This window comes from Centropristis striata, chromosome 22 (assembly GCF_030273125.1).
Source record: "Centropristis striata isolate RG_2023a ecotype Rhode Island chromosome 22, C.striata_1.0, whole genome shotgun sequence".
NCBI lineage: Eukaryota > Metazoa > Chordata > Actinopteri > Perciformes > Serranidae > Centropristis > Centropristis striata.
Genome location: NC_081538.1, coordinates 27,858,222 through 27,879,163, shown reverse-complemented (window position 1 = coordinate 27,879,163; position 20,942 = coordinate 27,858,222). Strand labels below are relative to the sequence as shown.

General features: G+C 38.7%; 1 protein-coding gene and 1 long non-coding RNA gene across 4 annotated transcripts in view; one reads left to right on the top strand and one right to left on the bottom strand.

The window, feature by feature from the left end:
• usp6nl (USP6 N-terminal like) overlaps positions 1 to 12,457 on the top strand; it is a 118,248-nt gene extending 105,791 nt beyond the window's left edge. For both annotated transcript variants that reach the window (XM_059325776.1, XM_059325775.1), the window contains 5 exons: positions 1,172 to 1,266; positions 1,529 to 1,594; positions 2,470 to 2,569; positions 2,666 to 2,818; positions 9,455 to 12,457. In XM_059325776.1, coding sequence (XP_059181759.1) covers positions 1,172 to 1,266; positions 1,529 to 1,594; positions 2,470 to 2,569; positions 2,666 to 2,818; positions 9,455 to 11,073 — 2,033 coding nt within the window. In that variant the 3' untranslated portion in view covers positions 11,074 to 12,457. The remainder of the gene's footprint in view (positions 1 to 1,171; positions 1,267 to 1,528; positions 1,595 to 2,469; positions 2,570 to 2,665; positions 2,819 to 9,454) is intronic.
• On the bottom strand, positions 11 to 18,778 carry LOC131960537 (uncharacterized). Of its 2 annotated transcripts, none has more exons than XR_009389698.1 (5): positions 18,571 to 18,778; positions 14,056 to 14,205; positions 2,671 to 2,855; positions 1,166 to 1,284; positions 11 to 203 (listed from the first exon to the last, which is right to left on the bottom strand). It is a non-coding gene; the product is annotated as an uncharacterized LOC131960537 (long non-coding RNA). The 2 variants fall into 2 exon arrangements; XR_009389697.1 differs by having other exon boundaries at positions 1,166 to 1,263; positions 18,571 to 18,775.
• Between the last annotated feature and the right edge of the window lie 2,164 nt (positions 18,779 to 20,942).

Here is a 20,942-nt window from a genome sequence, read left to right as displayed (position 1 = left end):
GGTGTTAAGTGTTCATCAGCTTGTGGAAACATTGTGTTGTTCTGAGATGATGGGGGCCGAAACCTGCTGTCATCTCTGTAGTTTTGGGCCGGTTCAGCTGAAGGTTGTTAGGAGCAGCTGTTAGACCTCCCTCTGTATGCAGAGAGTCACTGTCACACATCAGGCCGACGACCGCTGGGTCGTCTCCAAGTTTCAGGACTTTGCTGTAGAGGAAGACGAACAGTAGAGACACAATAAAACAAAAATGACAAGATCATAGTACAAAATAGTGTCCAAAATATCACAAAAAGTCCTAGTATGTCATTCCAATTCTAAAAATAAAGTCATTGTGTGGTATGGCGTTCAAATTATTCTGTTTTTAAAAGTAATTGAAAACGTCACAAAAATGTCAGTGAAGTAAGGCATTCAAAATATAATTTTCGTGAAGAGGTCATAACATTTTTAAATGCCCTAAAACTCTCAAAAAGGTCTTATTATAGTCTGTTGATACGCGTAGTAGGGTGGCTTTTCCCAAAATAATAAAAAAACATCATATTTTGAGATGTCCAAAATTAAAAAAAAAAAAAAAAAGTAATGCTATAGCATGTTGATTTGTCAAAATGGGTCAATTATAGTCTGTTGATACATGAAGTAGTATAGTTTGACCCAAAATAGCGGAAAAACACCATATTATGCGATGTCCAAAAATGACCCCCTCCAAAAAAAAGTCATGTCATTTTTTTGGCAAAAATGCTCAAATTTTAAAATGCCTTAAAATGCTAAAAAATAACTTTATTATAGTCTGTTTATTCATATTAGAGCATAATTTGTCCAAAACAGACGTGTAAACACCTTATTATGGGATTTCCAAATATTGGACAAAAACAAAAAAAGTCATACTATAGAATGTCGTTTTTTGTCAAAAATGCTCAAATTTTTAAATGCCTAAAAATGCTCAATTATAGTCTGTTGATACATGTGGGTGGCTTTTCCAGAAATAACAAAAAAATACCATATTTTGAGACGTCCAAAATTTGAAAATAGAGTCATAGCATGCTGGAAAGAAGTGCCAAAAACTCATAGTATAATAAAATATCAAAGTAAAGTCCTCCATTATAAATGTAGTGATATAGTAAAATGATAATAACACGGCACCAGTTGACCTGACCGTCTCTTCTGTGCTCACCTTTAGGGTTTTTTATCCCCGGCTTCCCAAAGCTGATCCGTTTCCAGGAGCATCACGACCGCATCCTCAAGAAGATGATGCCCAAACTGAAACAACACCTGGTGAGACACGCAACGCTGCTGTTACATTAATAATGCAACAAGTGTTCAATAATGGAGCGACTGCTCATCAGGCCACAAGCCTCTCCAAATAACTCCACTGTCTTATTACACTCTCAGTGGATTATAACACCTCATTTTATTAACGTTGTAAATCATTTGCACTCTGTGTAAATCATATGTGTTAACCATACATCAGAGGCCTATACAAACACAGATCAATGCACTAAACAGAGCTTCTGTTGGGTTTGTTTGTCTGCTGCAGGACAACCAGGAGGTGTTCACCAGCCTCTACACCATGAAGTGGTTCTTTCAGTGCTTCCTGGACAGAGTGAGTACAATGACAAGCTGACCACACACATGAATTATAAAAAAAATGCAGCAAATCTGCTGCTGTGGTTTGTTTTTTTCCAATGCAAATGGAAACATTCTTTGTTTAGACTTCCCATAGCATGACATATTAAATGTTTAATATTAACCCATTTAGGCCTAAAACGGCTGTAAAAAATGCCTGTAAAACCTCTGGGCGATTTTAAAATAAGCCCCTAAAAATATTTTTGGTAATTTTATGTCTTTTTTTTGTTGTAATTTTGTGTCTTTTTTAATACCTTTGTGTCTTTTTTTTTTGTAATTTTGTGTCTTTTTTTTTGTAATTTTATGTCTTTTTTTGGGTAATTTTGTGTCTTTTTTTGGTTATTCTGTGTCTTTTTTTAACCCATTTAGGCCTAAGACGGCTGTAAAAAATGCCTGTAAAACATCTGGGCGATTTTAAAATAAGCCCCTAAAACCTGAAGTTTTTTTGAGTAATTTTATGTCTTTTTTTGGTAGTTTTGTGTCTTTTTTTTAAGTGATTCCCTGAAATTTATTGGAATGGAAAAATGGCTATATATTGACTCTGCTATGTGGAAGAAGACAACCTACATCTGTACCATTACATTAGATAGCAACATATTTTTATTCTTCTTTGGGTAAGAGCCAAACCAATAGGTGCCCAACAATTGCACTGTATCCTTAAGTTTGAACAGGATTGCTAAAAAAAATCAAGCAAAGGTTCCTAGCTTTTGAAAAGAAAACAACAATTTACTATTTAAAGAAAATCAATGTCACCTTGGAGCCAAAATGCTCATTTAGGGAAGCTAGAAAGTATTGAGAAGCACATCTTTTCATTGAATTTGTTGACTAACTTGGTGTTTTGTTTGTGTCCAGACTCCCTTCACCCTCACCCTCAGGATCTGGGACATCTACATCTTAGAGGGAGAGCGAGTGCTGCCCACCATGTCCTACACCATCCTCAAACTGCACAAGAGTAAGACTCTTTAACCTGAACTCTGGTCCCAGCTGGAGTCCACCTGGCAGAGACTGAGGAGGTCTTATCTGTCTTGTATGTGTGTGTGGTTGACAGAGCACCTGATGAAGCTGTCCATGGAGGAGCTGGTGGAGTTTCTGCAGGTGGCTTTGTCCAAAAATTTCTACTTCGAGGACGACTTTGTGGTGGAGCAGCTGCAGGCGTCCATGACGGAGCTCAGGAGGGCGAAGCTGGAGCTGCCTGCTCCAGGTACAGATAGAGCTCCAACACACACCACAACAAGCAGCTGTAATACAAAAAGGGATAGTTTTAGTTTAACACCTACATCAACACTAGTCCAAAAATACCACCCAAGTCTGTTTAGACTTGGGTGGTATTATGGTATAAGAAGTCCTTACAGCCTGTTCTTTACTACTGTCAACAATACAGACGCTGCTCTTTCAGTCTGTGCATGAAAGCATCAGAGAAATGCTGTTTTTTATGCCGACTAAGTACATGCATCTACAAGTACAATTGGGCCATTTTTACTATTTTTAGGCATTTTAAAATTTCACCATTTTTGACGAAAAACAATGACTTTTTTGTTTTTGTCCAATTTTTGGACATCCCATAATATGGTGTTTTACCGTCTTTTTTGGACAAATTATACTACTACATGCATTTAGAGTACAAATGGGCCATTTTTAGCATTTTTAAGCATTTTAAAATGTCACCATTTTTGACAAAGAATGACATGCTATAGTATGACTTTTTTGTAAAATTTTTGGACATCCCATAATATGGTATTTTTCTGTCTTTTTTGGACAAACTTTGCTCTAATATGTATCAACAGACTATAATAAAGTAATTTTTCAGCATTTTTTAGGCACTTTAAAATTTCACCATTTTTGACAGAAAACGAGATGCTATAGTATGACTTTTTTTGTTTTTGTCCAATTTTTGGACATCCCGAAATATGGTGTTTTCCTGTCTTTTTTGGACAAACTATACTACTACATGCACCTACAGATTACAATTGGGCTACTTTTAGCATTTTAGACATTTAAAAATGTCACCATTTTTGACAAAAAACAACATGCTATGTTGCTGTTTGTGATTATTTTGGGCTTAGTCCTGATGATAAAGGCGAGCCAGTCAAAATGAACCAAGCTGTTTTGAGGCCATTTTTGTAATTTTATTTAGCAAATTTAACAGACTAAGAGAAAGACTGCATGTAGCTATAAGCATGATTTTACATAATTCTCAGAGTGAATGAAGTATGTATTTCAGAGTCAGATTTTCCTTTATTGTCATTGCAGAGTAACAAGTACTAGGACAACGACATTAGCCATCAACCCGTCCAAACGTATACTTAATACACACAAACAATATGAAAGAGGTGGCAGCATAGTCATCAAACCAGAGTAGGTGACTGTTAGAACAGTGGAAAGTCTAACTAGGAGGGTTTTATTTTGTTTCTGTCGAATTTGTATGTTTGAGATGAATCAACAACACAATTAAGCTAGATTTAATGAAGTAAAAGAGAGAACTTCATACCATGTATCACACTTGACATTAGCAAAAATTAAGCCTAGGATGAAAACTGTGGCTGCCAAAAGTTGGGGGAAAGTTTGTGTAACCACCAACCAACTGACCAATAGTCATCACCATGGGCGTTTTTCACTACCTTCTGGGATTCTACAAACAAAAATAACTTAACACATTGGCTGTTTTTTAGCAGATATGTCCACATTTTGAAAATAGCGGCACAAAAACATGCAACACAGCACTGATGTGGCACCTTAAAAGACAATCAAATCAATCCAAAACTACCCAGAAACATTTAGTTGTCCCCCTTTTTGTATTATAGTTTTCACATAACAGTTCTTCTGGCTTCCTGCTGCCCTTTAGCCTGTAGCTCTATTAGCATTATTAGCAGTGTGTGTTTCTAATCTTGCTCTGTCTCCTCATTAATCTGCCTTCTCTCCCTCTTCTTTCAAACGATGTTAGCCAACAACAACAAAAGTGTGGCCGTGAGTGGGGGCCACATCCCCTCCTACAACAGTAACCGGTGGGCTATCCTGACTGGTCTTCCCCCTCTCCATGTCTCTGTCCATCTGTCCCTCAGTCCGTCAGTCCGTCAGTCCGTCCTGTCTGTCGCCTGTCTGTCCAACAGCACTCGGGTCTTTTTTTCTTCACAAACTAGTCTTCCAGCTGAATTTTTTCCCCTCCCCACATGATATTTTGACTAAGTTCAGATGCATTGCTTCAGTCCTGCAGTGGCTGGCTCTCTCCTCTTCTCTTCTATCTTCTGTTTGTTTTTTTCAAAGTGGTTTTTAAATTGCAGCTCTGTCCATAAAGGTCTCTCAGGTGACATAATGTGCCCTCTGGTGGCCGACTAAAGACAATGCATGATACTGATTTACCTGGGAAGTTATTGTTTAACCCATAAGAACCCAGACCCAGTAATCCTTAATTCATATAGGCCGGGAAAGCGGATATGTCGTTTTGTAGTATTTGACAGTATTTGTAGTAAAAGACACAAAATGACTAAATAAAGGCACAAAATGACTGGAAAAAAAAGACACAAAATGACTAGAAAAAAGACACAAAATGACTAAAAAAGACACAAAATGACTAGAAAAAGACACAAAATGACTAGAAAAAAGACACAAAATGACTAAAAAAGGCACAAAATGACTAGAAAAAAGACACAAAATGACCAAAAAAGACACAGAAGACAAAATGACAAAATAATGACACAAAATAAAATAACAAAAAAAGACACAACAACAGACACAAAATGACCAAAAAAGGCACAAAATGACTGGAAAAAAAACACAAAATGACCAAAAAAGACACAGAAGACAAAATGACAAAAAAGAGACAAAATGACACAAAGTAAAATAACAAAAAAAGACACAACAACAGACACAAAAAAGACACAAAATGACATGAAAAGGATTCAAAAATGGACAAAACCGTCCAAGACTCCATAAGGTTAATGAGTGAAGCTGAATATGGGAGATTCTAGTTCTGGGTTAAATATTTATCCAGTTGTTCCTAGAGCTGTTTGGAAGCTAATCGTAGCATTTTGTAGGCCGACTATCTATATAGCTGATCTGCACACTGACCTCTTGAAGCTTATTTTTATTGGGAAGAAAAGTGACTCTTTAGTGATTGTACTGACTTTGACCAAATTTTCCAAATATGTTTGCGCTTCAGAGAAATATGCTTTACGTGTGCATTTACTGAATGGATCAACGGCCTTAACAATCTTCTTCTGGCTCATCTCTTGTATTTAGTCAGTTCAGCAGCTAGGTTTTTTTTTGGTAAGAATTTTTACTCTAATTCAGTAGCTGAAGAAGGAACCCACAACTTTCCTTTCTTCAGAGCCCACACAGCTCCAACAGTAGCTGTCTGTTCGTCTCCCTGCCCGCTGACAAGATAATGAGCCACTTTTCCAACACTGGAGGCTTTTGTTTAACTTCTGTTTTAACAACCATCTGCTAGCCTCATTTTTCTGCTGTGCAGGGGGGGGATAATTTTTTAAATCTGCATTTTTGTATCTTAACTGTGAGAAAGGATGGTGGTTTTTATGGTTTTGAACTCTGCTTGGCCCGGTTTGAGTTAAGAGATGGTCTCCTTTTTTCCCTAACCACATCACCACCACAGTATAATTTACTCTGTGCAAACAGCAGCTGGATGGATCTTTGATCTAGAGTGGCGGAGTCTGGATTCACTTCTTTTCTGTCACCAATCCCTGAAGAAAAGCTTAAACCAGGGGTCTCAAACTCTAATTACCTGGGGGCCGCTGGAGGCAGTATCAAAATTACTAAAAAAAGACACAAAATAACAAAACAAAAAAAATTACTTTAAAAAGACACAAAATGACAAAAAAGACACAAAATGACAAAATGACACAAAATGACAGAAAAAAAGACATAAAATTACTAAAAAAGACACAAAATGACAGAAAAAAAATTACTTGAAAAAGACACAAAATTACTTTTTAAAAAAAAAAGACACAAAATGACCAAAATTACAAAAAAAGACACAAAATGACTGAAAAAAAACTAAATCACTAAACCCATGATTTCATGTGTAAAAGCAACAAAAGGGTGAAACATCCAAGGAGTGTGAATACTTTAACCACATTAAACATTCATATCAAGGTGAGGGCCACAAAATATCCTCACGAGGAACTATTGGCCCGCGGGCCGCGAGTTTGAGACCCATGGCTTGAGCCAACATGGGGACTTGGACGGCTACCAACAGCTGATCATTAATGCTGATATTTGATATTAGTATGTAGGATTTGTCATTTCAGAACCAAGATTCTAACCTTTTCTTATGTTTTATACTGATGGTGACTTGTTAAAAACACCTCCCCCCTAAAGGCTTTCAAAGTAAAAGAACATCTTATGTGATTTAATGGCCTCTTAAGTTCAACAACATCCCTACGATTTTATTTCCCCCCCGACCTTTTGTTTATAAGTGAGAGAAAAGCCTCTACAACAGCATTTATATTACCACGGTGTAAAAGCTGCTCCTTGAGGCAAGGTGAGGCAGCTTTCTCTGTTTTACACTCAAATCACTTCCTCTTTCCAGCTGTGTGAAATAAAAACAACAGTGGTACCTGAAACCTGCTGGCGGCCACCAATAGGCCCCGAACAGCTCAGTCATGATATTAAGGAACATGGAGGATAAAATAAAATGTGTTGGGCTCAGACAACGATCTCTTACCTCTAATATTTGATCATCAAATCTTTTATGTCATGCTGCACTGCTCTTGTATTCAGAATGTAGCTGCAGGGTTTTAAACACATTTCAATTCAAATGTTGTGTTATTATTCTGCCCGTTTAGCCATTAAAATATGAAATGGATTTTTGATTTAGTGAATGGATTTACATTACTTTATCTAGTTTGGTAAATGGTGAAATAATTTCCCAACGGTATGAGTTAAAACTAATGTTGTATCTGGACTAGGGATGTGCATTTCAGGCAAAAGTACTATTCGATAATCGTGGGGTACTAATTGATTAATATTGGAATATTAGATAATAACACCCCGCCGGCAAAGCAGTGCTCCCAACTTTGTTGCTAAATTTAGCAACTTTTCAGACCCCCTTAGCGAGTATTTTTCAAGAAAGCGACTGGAGACAAATCCAGCGACTCCTTCTTACTCTTCTTAACGAGCCGCTAGGCCAGCTTGTTAGCGGCAGTTAGCTATAGTTAGCTACAGTTAGCTCTGTAGCAGTACAGTGTGTATGTGCTGCTGCTGCAGGAGGTGTTCACTTAGCGATCTCTGTTTGTTTACAACAAGCACTGGACACTCTGTGCACAGTTAGTGATGCCGGTTAATTTACAATCACTATGTTTATGATCAGAGGAGACGCTGTGCATAATTAGCCATGCTGCTTTGTTTATGATCAGCTGCTGATGTTGTGCACAGCTAGAGATGTCGTTAATTCACGATTACTATGTTTATGATCTGTGCATAATTAGCCATGCTGCTTTCAGCTTCTGACGTTGTGCACAGTTAGCGACGGTGAAAACCAAACGTCACCTCCGGAGTCTCTAAATCCCTCTGGGGAATAACTTCATAGATATATATATAAGGCTAAGGCTAACTTGTCCCACAGTGGAAAACCCTCTCCCCTGTTTGTTTCTTCTTCTACAGTTTGGCATCTAGCCGCCACACTGAATAATCAAATGCTACGCTGCCCCCGTGTGGAAGGCACCAGTAATACAACTTTTTTTTCTTCCAGATATGATGAACTATTCGATTTTTTATGATTTAATGACTAATCGAAAATCGATGCCCATCCCTAGTCTGGACCACATCTGAAAATACATACAGGAGCTATGAGATGGTTTACTTACTGGTTTTCAGGCCAGATAATCTCCAGTGATTCCTGGAAAATAACAAAAGACAACATTGTATTAATAAGGTGCTAGAAAGAACAATTAGCATCACTGCTGTTTCAGTTTCAAAATAAAAAATGTTTTGCCAATTCTCTGACAAATGTATCCGTTTTCTACACAAAAATCAAATTCTGACAAGGAAACTGTGGTGCGTAGGTTAGTTTACTCTTAATTTTTAACCTGGTTGTAGGAGAACAAAAGGCCAGGGTCAGTGGATAAACTCATCATGGAGAGACACTTTAGTCGGGGAAATTCTTTTCCAACAAGTTTGCCTCTGGGATCGCTCCTACAGCGCTTCATCTCCCTCCAGCAGCTGGTGATCACACTTTCCCTTCCAGTCCCAACAACACCCAGCGTCCCCGTCACTGTGTCTGCACACTGTGTATGTTCCTGTCAACTGTTCCTTTTATTTCTTTTAAGGCAGTAACTTTAAGTGATAATGTCTCAATTTGTAACATGTACTGGTTGTAGCATCAAAGCGTTGGTGCAAGCTGAGTAGTTAAGTGAAGAAATATTTCTGTGGCTTTAATGCTTCTACTTCATCAGTCTCACTACATTTAACATGGTTCATTAATCAAGAACTATTTCTGTATGACCTTTCAAGTCTAGGGCTACTGCTGCAGCTAAGTACAGTTTAATGAAATGGAGTGAAACTCATAATTTCAGAGACCACTCAATTGAATGTCACTACCTAATTGAGCTCCTCCAGCAAGCTGGGGATTGATATCAGACATTACTTCTGATGTTTTTTTTTTCAGTCCTTTGCTCTTTGCCTGTGGAAATGTATTTATGTGTCGTCATGAATGTAATTCTCCTTTATTTTTACCTCTCTATGGCAGTGGTGTTGCATGAATCCATGTCCCTGTTGTGACTCCTCATCCGATGTGAATCAGCGCCACACCGTGTGTCAAACCATCACCGTTAAGTTTCACTTTCTGACTTTGTTCTAATGAGTTTCTACTGTTTTCGTCTTGCAGGTAAAGAAGATGAGTATCCTAAGAAGCCTCTAGGGCAGCTTCCTCCCGAGGTGGCAGCAGCAGTGGTGAACCACGTGGCCAACGGTCAAAGCCACGTGGAGCCAGCCGAGCCTCCGAGGGACCCGAGTCCCGTACCAGACCGCCAGCGACCGGACAGTCGACCCCCCAGCCGCGCACGCCGGGACTCTTTGGAGAAATCGCTCCGCCGCCACAAGGCTGAAAAGAGGGACGCCCGCTCCAGGGGATCAGGGGAGATCCCCAACGAGAGGCAGAAGCACTCCACCTCCACCACACCTGAAAGAGGGACAACACCAACCCCGACCCCGACACCCCCACAGCTCATCACAGGAGACAGAGGGAAGCACCAGAGCCACGCCACCGCCAACCATAACTCCAACGCCGCCTCCAGCTCTCACAAAGAAATCACTCCTCGCTGGTTCAAACCGTCCGAGACGAAGCTGGAAGCGGTCAAAGCTGCAGCCGCTCGGGAAGTCCACCGGAGCCGAGGGGCGTCGCCGGCCCCGTCCAGTCCAGAAGACGGCGCCCAGACGCACCGCCGGCCGAGATCCAAGGGCTTCCTCCCCGGCGCAGACAGAGGCTCGAACGCCTCCCAGTACGACAATGTACCAGGGCTGCCGGAGCAGGATTTCGAGATCCTGGAGCTTGATAGACCTCCGTCCAGAATGAGGACCCCTCGCAGTGAGACACCCTTCAGTGTTTCGTCCCTTCACCAGGGCAGCCCCAGCCGAGGGACCAGCCTGGCCGGGAGCGCCGCCTCCGTCGCATCAGGGCCCCGGATGGCCAAACACCCTCCTGCATTTACCCACAATAGTCCAGGAGGCGTCCAGGCCGGCCACCCTGGCAGCCAAAGCCAGTACCTCACCCCTCCACAGCAGCACTCGCCGGGCAGAACAACCACCGAGGTCCCCATCTTCCATCCGGCGTACAGCGTTGGCCTCGACCCCAGAGGGGAGGACAGACTCTATGCCCCGCCCACTCGGTTCACCCCGCCCTCCAGTGTGGTGTACGGGGATCGAGCGTACGCCACCACCCAGCGCCCGGCCACCAGCCTCTCCCCAGAGAAGGCTCTCATGAACAACTCCTACACCACCTACCGCAGGGGGCCGCCACCCAACGCCGCCCACAACCCCCGAACCGCTAGGCCGCCACCGGAGCACCTGCCCCTGCAGCTGGAAACCCGAGGGAGCTCCACCCCCATCTACCTGCAACAGCTCACCTCCACCGCACAGGTCTACTCCGCTCCGGTGGACTACAGGTTTGAGGGGCATCGGCGAGTTGAGCAGATCCCGCAGAACCCGCACTACCTGCCAGAAGGCGGGCCCCGGCGGCTGGTGGAGGGGCCCCCGAGGCCGCAAGAGGACCAGCTGCCTCCTCAGTCCCCGGGCGGGATGCCCCGCTCGCCCAGCTTCCAGCGAGCCCAAATGTCTCCCGTTCAGGAGTTCACTTTCCCCCCGAACCCGGACAGCCTGGTTCACTACAGGACACAGTTCCAGGAGCAGCAGCCGGTCATAAGGCAACAGCTCCCCCAGCTGTTTGGAGGACCACACTACAGGCACGCACAGGAGGCGTTCGCCCTGCAGGAGTCTATGCTGCTGTGATTGGACGATTGGACAAAAGGCAAGACACTGTAAAAAATAAAAAACTGAGGTGTAGTCACTGACACTGTGGTAAAGAGGAGCAGTAGTCCTAGCTTTGTTAGGAGCCTGGTTTTGTTTCTGCTCTGTTGTTCTTTATGTGTGACCTTCCGACTGTCACGCTGCATCGTAACGTTGCAGGACATCACCAGCCTCTGACGTTTTTACTGATCACTTTAAAAAGAGAAAGAAAAAAAAGCTGACTGAAGATTTTATTTTATTTTTGGATGTAAATCATTAACCAGAGGTGACAGTATATATCTTTTAGAGTCTGATATGTACAGTGGATTTGTTTTTTTTGTTAATATGCTGAGTTGTTATCAGTAGCAGGGGAACGTTCTCCTGAAAACTCTTGATTCATCTTTATTTTTTTATATGTTACTTCCCAGATATTTACACTAGAGATCAATTTACTCTATATGCTTGTGAATGTTATTTTTCAGAGAGAAGAAATAATACTATGTCCAATGGTAGAATTAGAGAGCAGTGATAAACGGGGTCACTAAGAATCCCTGTATCATTCGTTCTTTCCATTTTCAATTGGCAATCAAAAATCAAATAATGACAAATTGACTGGTTATTTTGTTATTTGTTTTCTATTATAAAACAAAAAAAAGCTTGTTTTTCCATATTTCAATCTTAGGCTCAGATCAAAAATACGAAATGGGATAACGGGCACCAGGAATTAATTTGATTTGAATATTCAATTGCTGACCCCGTATTGTGATATTTACGGTAAATAAATTGAGACTGCCCAAACTGACATGAAGGATAAACACTTTACTGTCATTCTTTCTCACTTTTTTCAGTATAAAACTCTTACCAGCAGAGAGGAGATGAAGTATTAACTTTACATGAACACACCACGTGAAATAATCAAATTTCGGCACGCCGAAAATGTATTTGTTGTGTCGGCGTGCGGTTTTCAGTTTTCAGAATAAAGTGTTACACAACCAGGCCAAAAACCAGATAAATATGGAAAGACGATTAATTGCATGACCAATTAAATATTCAAATCAAATTCAGTCCTGGTGCCCGTTTTTCCATTTCTTATTTTTGATCCGAGCCTAAGATTGAAATATGAAATGACAAGCATTTTTCTTATTTTTCGTTTGATAATAGACAACAAATAACAAAATAACCAGTCAATTTTTCACTATTTGATTTTGATTGCCAATTGAAAATGGAAAGAACGAACGATACACAGATGACTAAGTTTTGATTTCCATTTCAATTTTGCAGCGCCGCCACTGTAGAAAGAGCCGGGTTTGTTACTTATTTTCTAGTCGTTCCCTTTCAGTATCAGTGATGGTATTCCTTCATGATTAACTGACGTGCAATTAATTTCTCTTTCATACGTGAAGTACAGTACGTTGAGTATTTTACACGTATTGGCCAGTGTAGTTTTTGGTTTTAAATTCCCACCTTGATTAGACTCAAGGAATAGAGAGCTAATTTGTGAGGGCTAATAATATATATAAATATATATATTTTTGGTTTGATGGCTTTATGTCATCTGATTTGCTTTGTAACCATAACATGTTTTTTATTGCTGTACTGTAGTTACCACATCTTGAGCACATGCAGCCACAGATGGATGTGAACTAGTTTCAGTACAAGTTTGCTTTACTTCATTATGTCTTATTATTCTCAACACTGTCATACCAACTACTGTTCAGCTGCTGGCACTTCCACTGGCATACACAGTCATCTGGCACACACACACTCACATCTATACACACACACACTACATGTCACAAATGTGTGAGTCACACGTTTCAACATTTAATCAGTCACATTCCCTATTATTATTATTATTATTCCTCATACTCTGGTTTCCAAGCAGTTATTCTCAAACAGTATTGCCGCACTGTTCATTACATTCCCTAAGTTATCTTTGTTTTTTGTTAAACAACTAATTGCAGACCATTCTGATACTTTGCTTAATAAAATGAGGTGGGTGAAAATGAATCTTTGGCTCTGACTTTGACATTTTTTCCACTAATAATGAAACTCTGCCCCCCAGTGGGAAAAATAAGGATATAAGCCAAAAAAATGGGAAGGATATATATGTTTTTTTTAATTACAGTGTTTTTAAATTAGTTGGGAAGCAATACATGCAGAATCCTGGATGATACATTTGGTAAATATTCACACTTTTTGACTCTGAGCCTTAAAACCTTTAATTCTAAAATTAAACAATGAGTTATACATTACATTAATGATATATATATATATATATATATATTTATATATATATATATATATAATCTACAATAATTAATTTTATCAATTTTATAATATATTTATTGTTTGAGAATATCAAATCTCTATCAAATATTGACTGGTTTCAGCTTCCCAAATCTAGAAATATTCAGCTTTTTTGTGTTTTATTATATTTATTTTTATTATATTACTGTTTTGGGTTTTGCGCCGATAGTTGCACAAAATAATCAATTTGAACACATCATCTTGGTGTTTTGTGATGGGGTTGTACACGTTTTTCTTGCATTTTACAATCAAATAATCAAGTCATTCATTTGCTGTGAAAATCATGAAGTTGCAGCCATATCTTAAAACAAATTAGTCAATTTTGCCAGTAAAACAAGACTAAAATTGTATGTCCAATAATTGAAAAAATGTATTTACATTTAAATTACAACCTAGAGCTGAACTAATTAGACATTAATCAATCAGTTAATCGGTTTTGATTAAACATAATTCCCCTAGTTCAGCTGCTCTATAGTGATGATTTTCAGCTTTCCTGCGTCTTATGATGTCGTTAATGTTGCTTGAGGAAAAAAAAAAGCTATTTGAAAAGATCAAATTTGGCTTCAGGAAACTGTAATGTGTATTTTTTTATTTTCTAACAAATTCCCAGAAACTGTTTGTAAAAAAGTATGAGTTCTATGAAATAAAGCATTCTAACAGGAAGATGTGGGATACCTGGTGGCATCATTCAGCTGCCTGCTCGCATGTTGTTACTGCATCTTTCATCTGTCTGGAGAAATTGAAGACGGCTTCAGTTGGATGTCGTGTCAAGAGCTTTGGAGGATGAGAAAACTCTGGGGAACAACACAATCGTGCCTCTGATGCCTGTGAAAGGATGTTTGTGTAAATAGGATGACAAATCTGTGGTAAGAGGAGCGAAAAGATGTTTCTTTGAACCCAAATCTTAAACTCTGTCATGTTATTTTGGGAAACAATTTCCATAAACGAGAAGATAAATATAAGACCAAAGCTCAGAATAGCTCACTGGAATAAGTTGTTGGTGCACAATTAAAACAAACTTTCTAACAAATACTATCATATGATTATGATTATGTTTTGAGAAACTGGGAATTATAGATTAAAGGATTAAATGAACGAAAGAAAATGAATTTGCAACAACTTTGACAGTAAATTTAATAGTTTATTTTCATTATTTTGTCATGCAAAAATGCCACATTTAGTCATTACATCTTGTGTATGAGGCTTTGATGCTTTTGCAGAATTTTTTTTACATTGTATATTAAATATCATTGATTTTTCTGCCCTAAACAAGCTGGATCAAGACATCTTCACTGCATTCTTATTTAGTAGGAAAAAAAATTGGTAGATTAAATGTTTAAGAAAATAGTTATTAGTTGGAGCCCTTACTTAAATAGTTGTTTAATTATTGTTGTAAAACTATCTTTTTTTCCTGATCAATTAATGGAAAATGTTGATAATCTGTTCATCATTTTGTCAATCCGACAAAAAATGATTATTTGCTGAGCCCTTGTTATGTCTTTTTTAGATTTTTGACTGTATGTCGGACAAAACAAGCCTTTTATACTTTAGGCTCTGGAAACTTGTGGCAGGTAATTTTCCCTATATACTGACATTTTCTGGTGAAAACTAATCAACTATTGGAAAAAATAGAGATTGATAAAAAAAAAATAATAATAATTGTTAGCTGCAGCCCTACACCGTTTCCTTTTAGGAAATAGATTTTAGTTAATCCAATTACTTTTACTCTTGACCCCCTTTTCCTGTGACATGCTCTAAATATTTTTATAGAACACATTCAAGTACAATTTCTCCAACAACCATAATCCAACTTTCAGGAAGTGGTATGTGATCGACTGAACTATTGAGGAGAAACATATTTATATTATATTTATGCTCAGAGTATTCGCCAAAGCGTCAAAGCCATCACTTTATGGGGTTTTATTTTGATTACAGAATGTGTAGAGCTGTACAGCCTCCTCTTTCTCAGATTAATTTTCAGATCAATTACGCCATCATGTGGTCGTTCAGTAAAACTACAACCTAATACATTGTCAAAGTGACACCTCCCTTTCCACCTACAGTGTATTAAAGTGGACTTATACGTATAATTACTTCATTTAAAAAAAATATATTTCTGAGTATTTCTACATTTACACATTTCGTCAATATTGAGCAGAACATATTATTAAAACAACCATTTTTGTCAATCAAAGTTTTGACACATTGTGTAAAATTTGATATATACCATAATGTTGCAATGTAAACGTGTATTGTATTTTTTTTTTTCTCATTTTAGTTCACTTTTGTTTTCCTGTATATAGATATAGATATCGGATATTTATGGGGAAAAAAATACTTGTTGCACCAACTGACAATGGATTAGATCACATCATCTAATGTACAACTGAACCACTAAACCAAGACATGATTGATTAATATGATGCATATTTTCTTGATAAATTTTTACTTTACCTAAAGTTACAGTCCAAAATATTCAGTTAACAACAATATTATCCAGAAAAGCAGCAAATCTTATAATATCTTATAATTATTGTAAAAGTTGCCTTTAAAACAACTCATTAATGGAGTAATGGAGCTTTTCAACTATGAAAAGCTCCATAGACAATATATATATATATATATATATATATATATATATATATATATATATATATATATATATATATATATATATATATATATATATAATTCATTAAGCCCAGGGTGTTTAATTAAATAGCTTGTTTAGTCAAACTAAGAGTCCAATTTACAACGAAGTATCTGAGGCCGATTTAAACAACTGATTACTTCTCAAAATAAATGCCAATTTAATTTATTTCAATCAAATAATTAGCTTTAAGTGTTATCATGGTATCATGCAACTAACAATTAAGCCTATTTCATTATAAGTATCATAATGGAGTAATTTGCCGATAATTATCTCAATGAGTGACTGATAGTTTGGTCTAAGAATATCAGAAAATAATGAAAATGTCCGTCCTAGTTTCCTCATAGCTCAAGCAGTGTCTTTAAAATGTCTTGTTTTATCAGTCCAAAACCCAAAGATAATCAGTTTGATAAGATATAAAACAGAAAAACAGGAAATCTTAGAATATAATTTTAGAAAATATTAGAGGACAAATGTTTATCAAGAAAATTAGCGATTATTTTTCCATCTATGGATTAATCCAGTTGTCAGACTATTCATTGCAGCTCGAATTACTATCAGCAGGGTTTCCCCCAGAAAACTTGTTAAGCCTGGTGGTAGAGAAGCCCACCGGCGGTCCACTGTGTTTTTGTAAAAAAAAAAAAAATGTTAAAAGTTGACAAGAATTTTGAAATGATGTGTTATTATAAGCCATTTGTTAAAAATACTTAAATGTAGAGTCTTACAAAAAGGAGCAATCTTGGCAAATCTTCAAACACAATTAAAATAAATAATATCAATTGTTTTTCACTTAAGTTAAATCCTAGTGAATCTTGAAACATTTAAAAGTAAAATAAATTAACATAAATAAAAAAGTGCAAACATGGCCAAGGGGTAAAACCAGGGGGGACGAAGCTGTCAGCAAATTATTTCAACTTTGAGTTATTTTTCCACTGCATTCTGTTAAAATAATTGATTATTTTCTATATCGGTAAACAATTTTATGCTTTATTTCTGCTTCTCTGTGGTCTGTCTCTGTTCTCTGTGAGTGACCCAGGTCACTATCAAAGGTCAAACCTTGACTGTAATAAATATCTCTATGCATTTATATTAAGTCAGACAATATGATTTTGATACAATGATTATGTTTGTGTTAATTTTGGTTTAGAAACTTTGACTACATATATTTCATTGTCTGTTTCATATTTTTTTGACTTTTAGAATCTATGTGACACAGTGAAATTCCTTTGACTCTGTAGACATGATATCTTTGTGAGACACAATAACAAGACAGAATGTTTTTTGTTGAATGTTCTGGAGACGAGGTCAGGATGGCCTTGTCCGGGGCAGCAAGATCGTATGCCCAGCTGGCATTGACGTGCCGTTGTATTAATTAAAACTGGCGAATCAGCGATCAAGAGGGCGGGACTTCCTGGAGGAAATCGACCAGCAAGTTTTGTAAACAATTGTAAGGTTATTTTAATGGGTTCCAGGGAGAGAGTCGTGGTTCAGACTTCACGAACTGAAACACGTCTGTTTGTATTCAGGGACATGAGTTTTGAACCCGGAGAATCTCTGTAAAGTGCACATTGTTTGACGTATTGTAATAAAACTTTTGTTAAACTAAGAACTTGGACGTCTCCAGCTCTTCATTTCCCCATCAACGAATGCGCAGAAAAATAGTGAGGTTTTTTCTGTTGGTGACAGATTATCAATTTTCAAGGTTTCCTCATGCAATTTTTCTAACAATTCCTTAACCCAAATATGTTTTATTAAAAAAAAACGAACTGTAAATAAACTTTATAAATAAAAAGAAGTTTGTACACAAATTTACTGACTTGAAGCTGACTGAATGAAGGACCTAAAAACAGCTCTCCTCCTTTCATCACCCTGAACATACTGCTGGGAAATTTCTTGTCTGTCCAGTCTGTCAAGCCTGTAATTAATAGACCACCCAAAAACTACAAAATTAAAAAAACAACAACAGAAAAACAGAGGGGAATTGTGCTAAAGACTTCATCAGCCCAATATAAACAAGAGTATATTAACACGGACATTAGGCTTTCATTACCATGAAATTAGCTTATATACAGTACATGGGTTTACAATAAATACCAAAGAAGGTAAATAAAACACACGGATGCAGGCAGAAGTATTATGGAGCAAACTTGTAAACCAAACACATAAATCAACAACTTAAAAGCCAACAAGGCAGATAATATACGTAAACAACAAGTGCAGCAACGAAACCTGTCAGCAGCAGCAGCGTCCAGACGTTTAGCGAGAAAAACACACAAAACATAAAACATTCAACAAGTAAACACAAGCAGCAGGCACTTAGCTCGAACTGTTCGACAGTATGCCAAGTTGAAGTGCATTAGAAGGTGTTTATATGTTGTGCATCAAAGGGTTAAAGAGCGTTAGTTGCCGCTAATCGACAACAAACCAACTTTGTTTGGCTAACAGCTAACGCTCGCTAGCTTTTTAACGTCACAGACGATCGAAAATATGAATCATTACATAACTTTCAAAAGCAGAGACGGTCATGAATCAACACTTACCACTGTTATGGGGTATTTCCAAATCCTTTACTCACTCTTCTGTCAGATTAAGTTTAAAAAGAAAAAGAAAAACTCTTTACGCTTTACGAAACAAAGATGGCGACCGGAAGTGGCCGGATGTGACCTCCTCTATATATTTGGCTCCAGTCCTTTATTGATTACCAGATCAGCTACTGCCTTTTTTCCTTTATATTTCATTAGTGGCCGCATAGAATATATCCAGCTATGTGAAGGGCTTACTGGGGATTTCCACCGGTCGATTATCCAGCCGGCCGTATACACGCGAGATAACGAGATCACGCGATAATCCTGACCATACGGGAGACCGCAAGATCCCGTGATGAACTTTAAACTCTATTTATACAGTCTATGGATAAACTGTGTGTATAAAGTAAACAACAACAACAAAAACCAACTTACTTTGCTTCTCTGAGGTGAAAGATCTGTTGATCTGACCATCTATCCTTATAAAAACAATATGTTATATCATAAATGATTGTATGATGTTCCACTTCAACAATCAGTCTCTTGTCGTCCGTGTCGCCGATCCTCTGAGACCCTTTGATTGATTGATTGATTGATTGCTGATCTGGTGCCCCGGTCATAACATAATGTTGATGTGAAGTAGTTTTAGGCTGCATGAACTGCGTATTGTGTTTTATTTTGAAAGGGGCGGAAGTGTTTTACGCTGCTTCTGAGTCGGACTTCCTGTCTGGTGATCTGCTCTGTTGAGATTCACGCGGTTTGGCAGCGTCTCGCGGAGAAATCGAAGTCCTACCTAATGCTCGCGGAGAGCAATGACGTGACGCTGCTGTAACGTTACGCTACGCGCCCGGTGGAAACGCTCTCATTGATTAGAGTGTTACCTATTTGCAACAGCATACGCGACGCTGACGTGACGCTGCAGTAACGCGCCCGGTGGAAATCAGGCTTTAGTCTTACATGAGTGACCTTAAGGTTGTTTCACTTAATGTGAAGGGCATTAACCATGTCATCAAACGCCAGAAAATCTTGTCCTTCCTTAAAAAAGAGAAATGCCAAATAGCCTTTCTCCAGGAAACCCACCTTTCAGACCTGGAACATATAAAACTGAGGAGAAGCTGGGTTGGCCAGGTTTTCTACTCCTCTTATAATTCCAAAAGTAGAGGGGTTGCAATTCTCCTACATCGATCCCTGCCTTTTACTCTTGATAAAACAATATCCGATAAACAGGGACGTTATGTACTTCTGTCTGGTTATCTCTACGGAGAACATGTTGTTTATGGGTGTATATATGCCCCAACATTATATGAGGCGTCTTTTATTCCACAGCTTACTTCCGATTTGGCAGCATTTTCTTCTCCATACTTACTTCTAGGTGGTGACTTTAATTGCACACTTAGGCCCCGTTCGCACGAGGACGCTCGCGGGTAAAAACAACCAAATATTTTATCGGAAGTGCCTTTCGTTTAGACGGTGACGGCGTTTTGGGGGCTTGAAGACGCAAAAATTTGAAACCACCTTCCAAAGTGGAAAAGTTAAATCCGCTCCGCCGTAGCGTGTCCGTCTACACTGACAAGACGCAAAACTCTGATCTGATCTGCTCACGTCACATACGTGTTAACGTCACATACATGATCCAGTACAGGAAAATAAACAAACGTGGGATTATTTCCATGCGTCGGACCTTCAAGCTGCTCTTACAGGAGTCTTTCCACCAAATGTACAGGATATGTACAGATAGTATTAGTGAACAGAGAAGGATCTGTAATTACCTCCATCACATTTTGGATGCAGCAATTTGTCGGAGGCGAGCCAGACGGCGCGGTGTAAAACCGGACCTGGGAGATCTAGTGGATGGTGGAGAACTTTATGGAAGGAGTAGCTGATGAAAATGTGTGGCGTGAAAACTTCTGCATGCCCAAAGATGCTCTTATCGCTTTAAGTGATGCCGCCTGGCTGCATACAATCGAATTTCACACACTTTTGCGTCACCGTATGCAGCAGATTTCCTCCCGAAAATGCTCGTCTAAACGCGGAATAAAAAGTGAAGACGCGACGCCACTTTTGCGTCTTCTGTTCAGACCGTCCTCGTGTGAACGGGGCCTTAACCCGAATATTGATGTGTCTCCCTCTCAATCTACTCTCTCCAAGAAAAGCTCAAAAATGGGTGAATTTCGTACAGATTTAGATTTATTTATATGATGAGTGGAGGGTGCAACACCCCCTAGATAGAGACTACGCGTTCTTCTCGATCCCCCACCAGGTCTTCTCCAGGATAGACTACTATCTGTCTTCAAGAACGATTTTGGGCAGAATCCTGAACTGTACAATTGGTACCAAATTTCTTTCTGATCACTCCCCTATCAGTGTGACTATCTCTCCTCCTTATA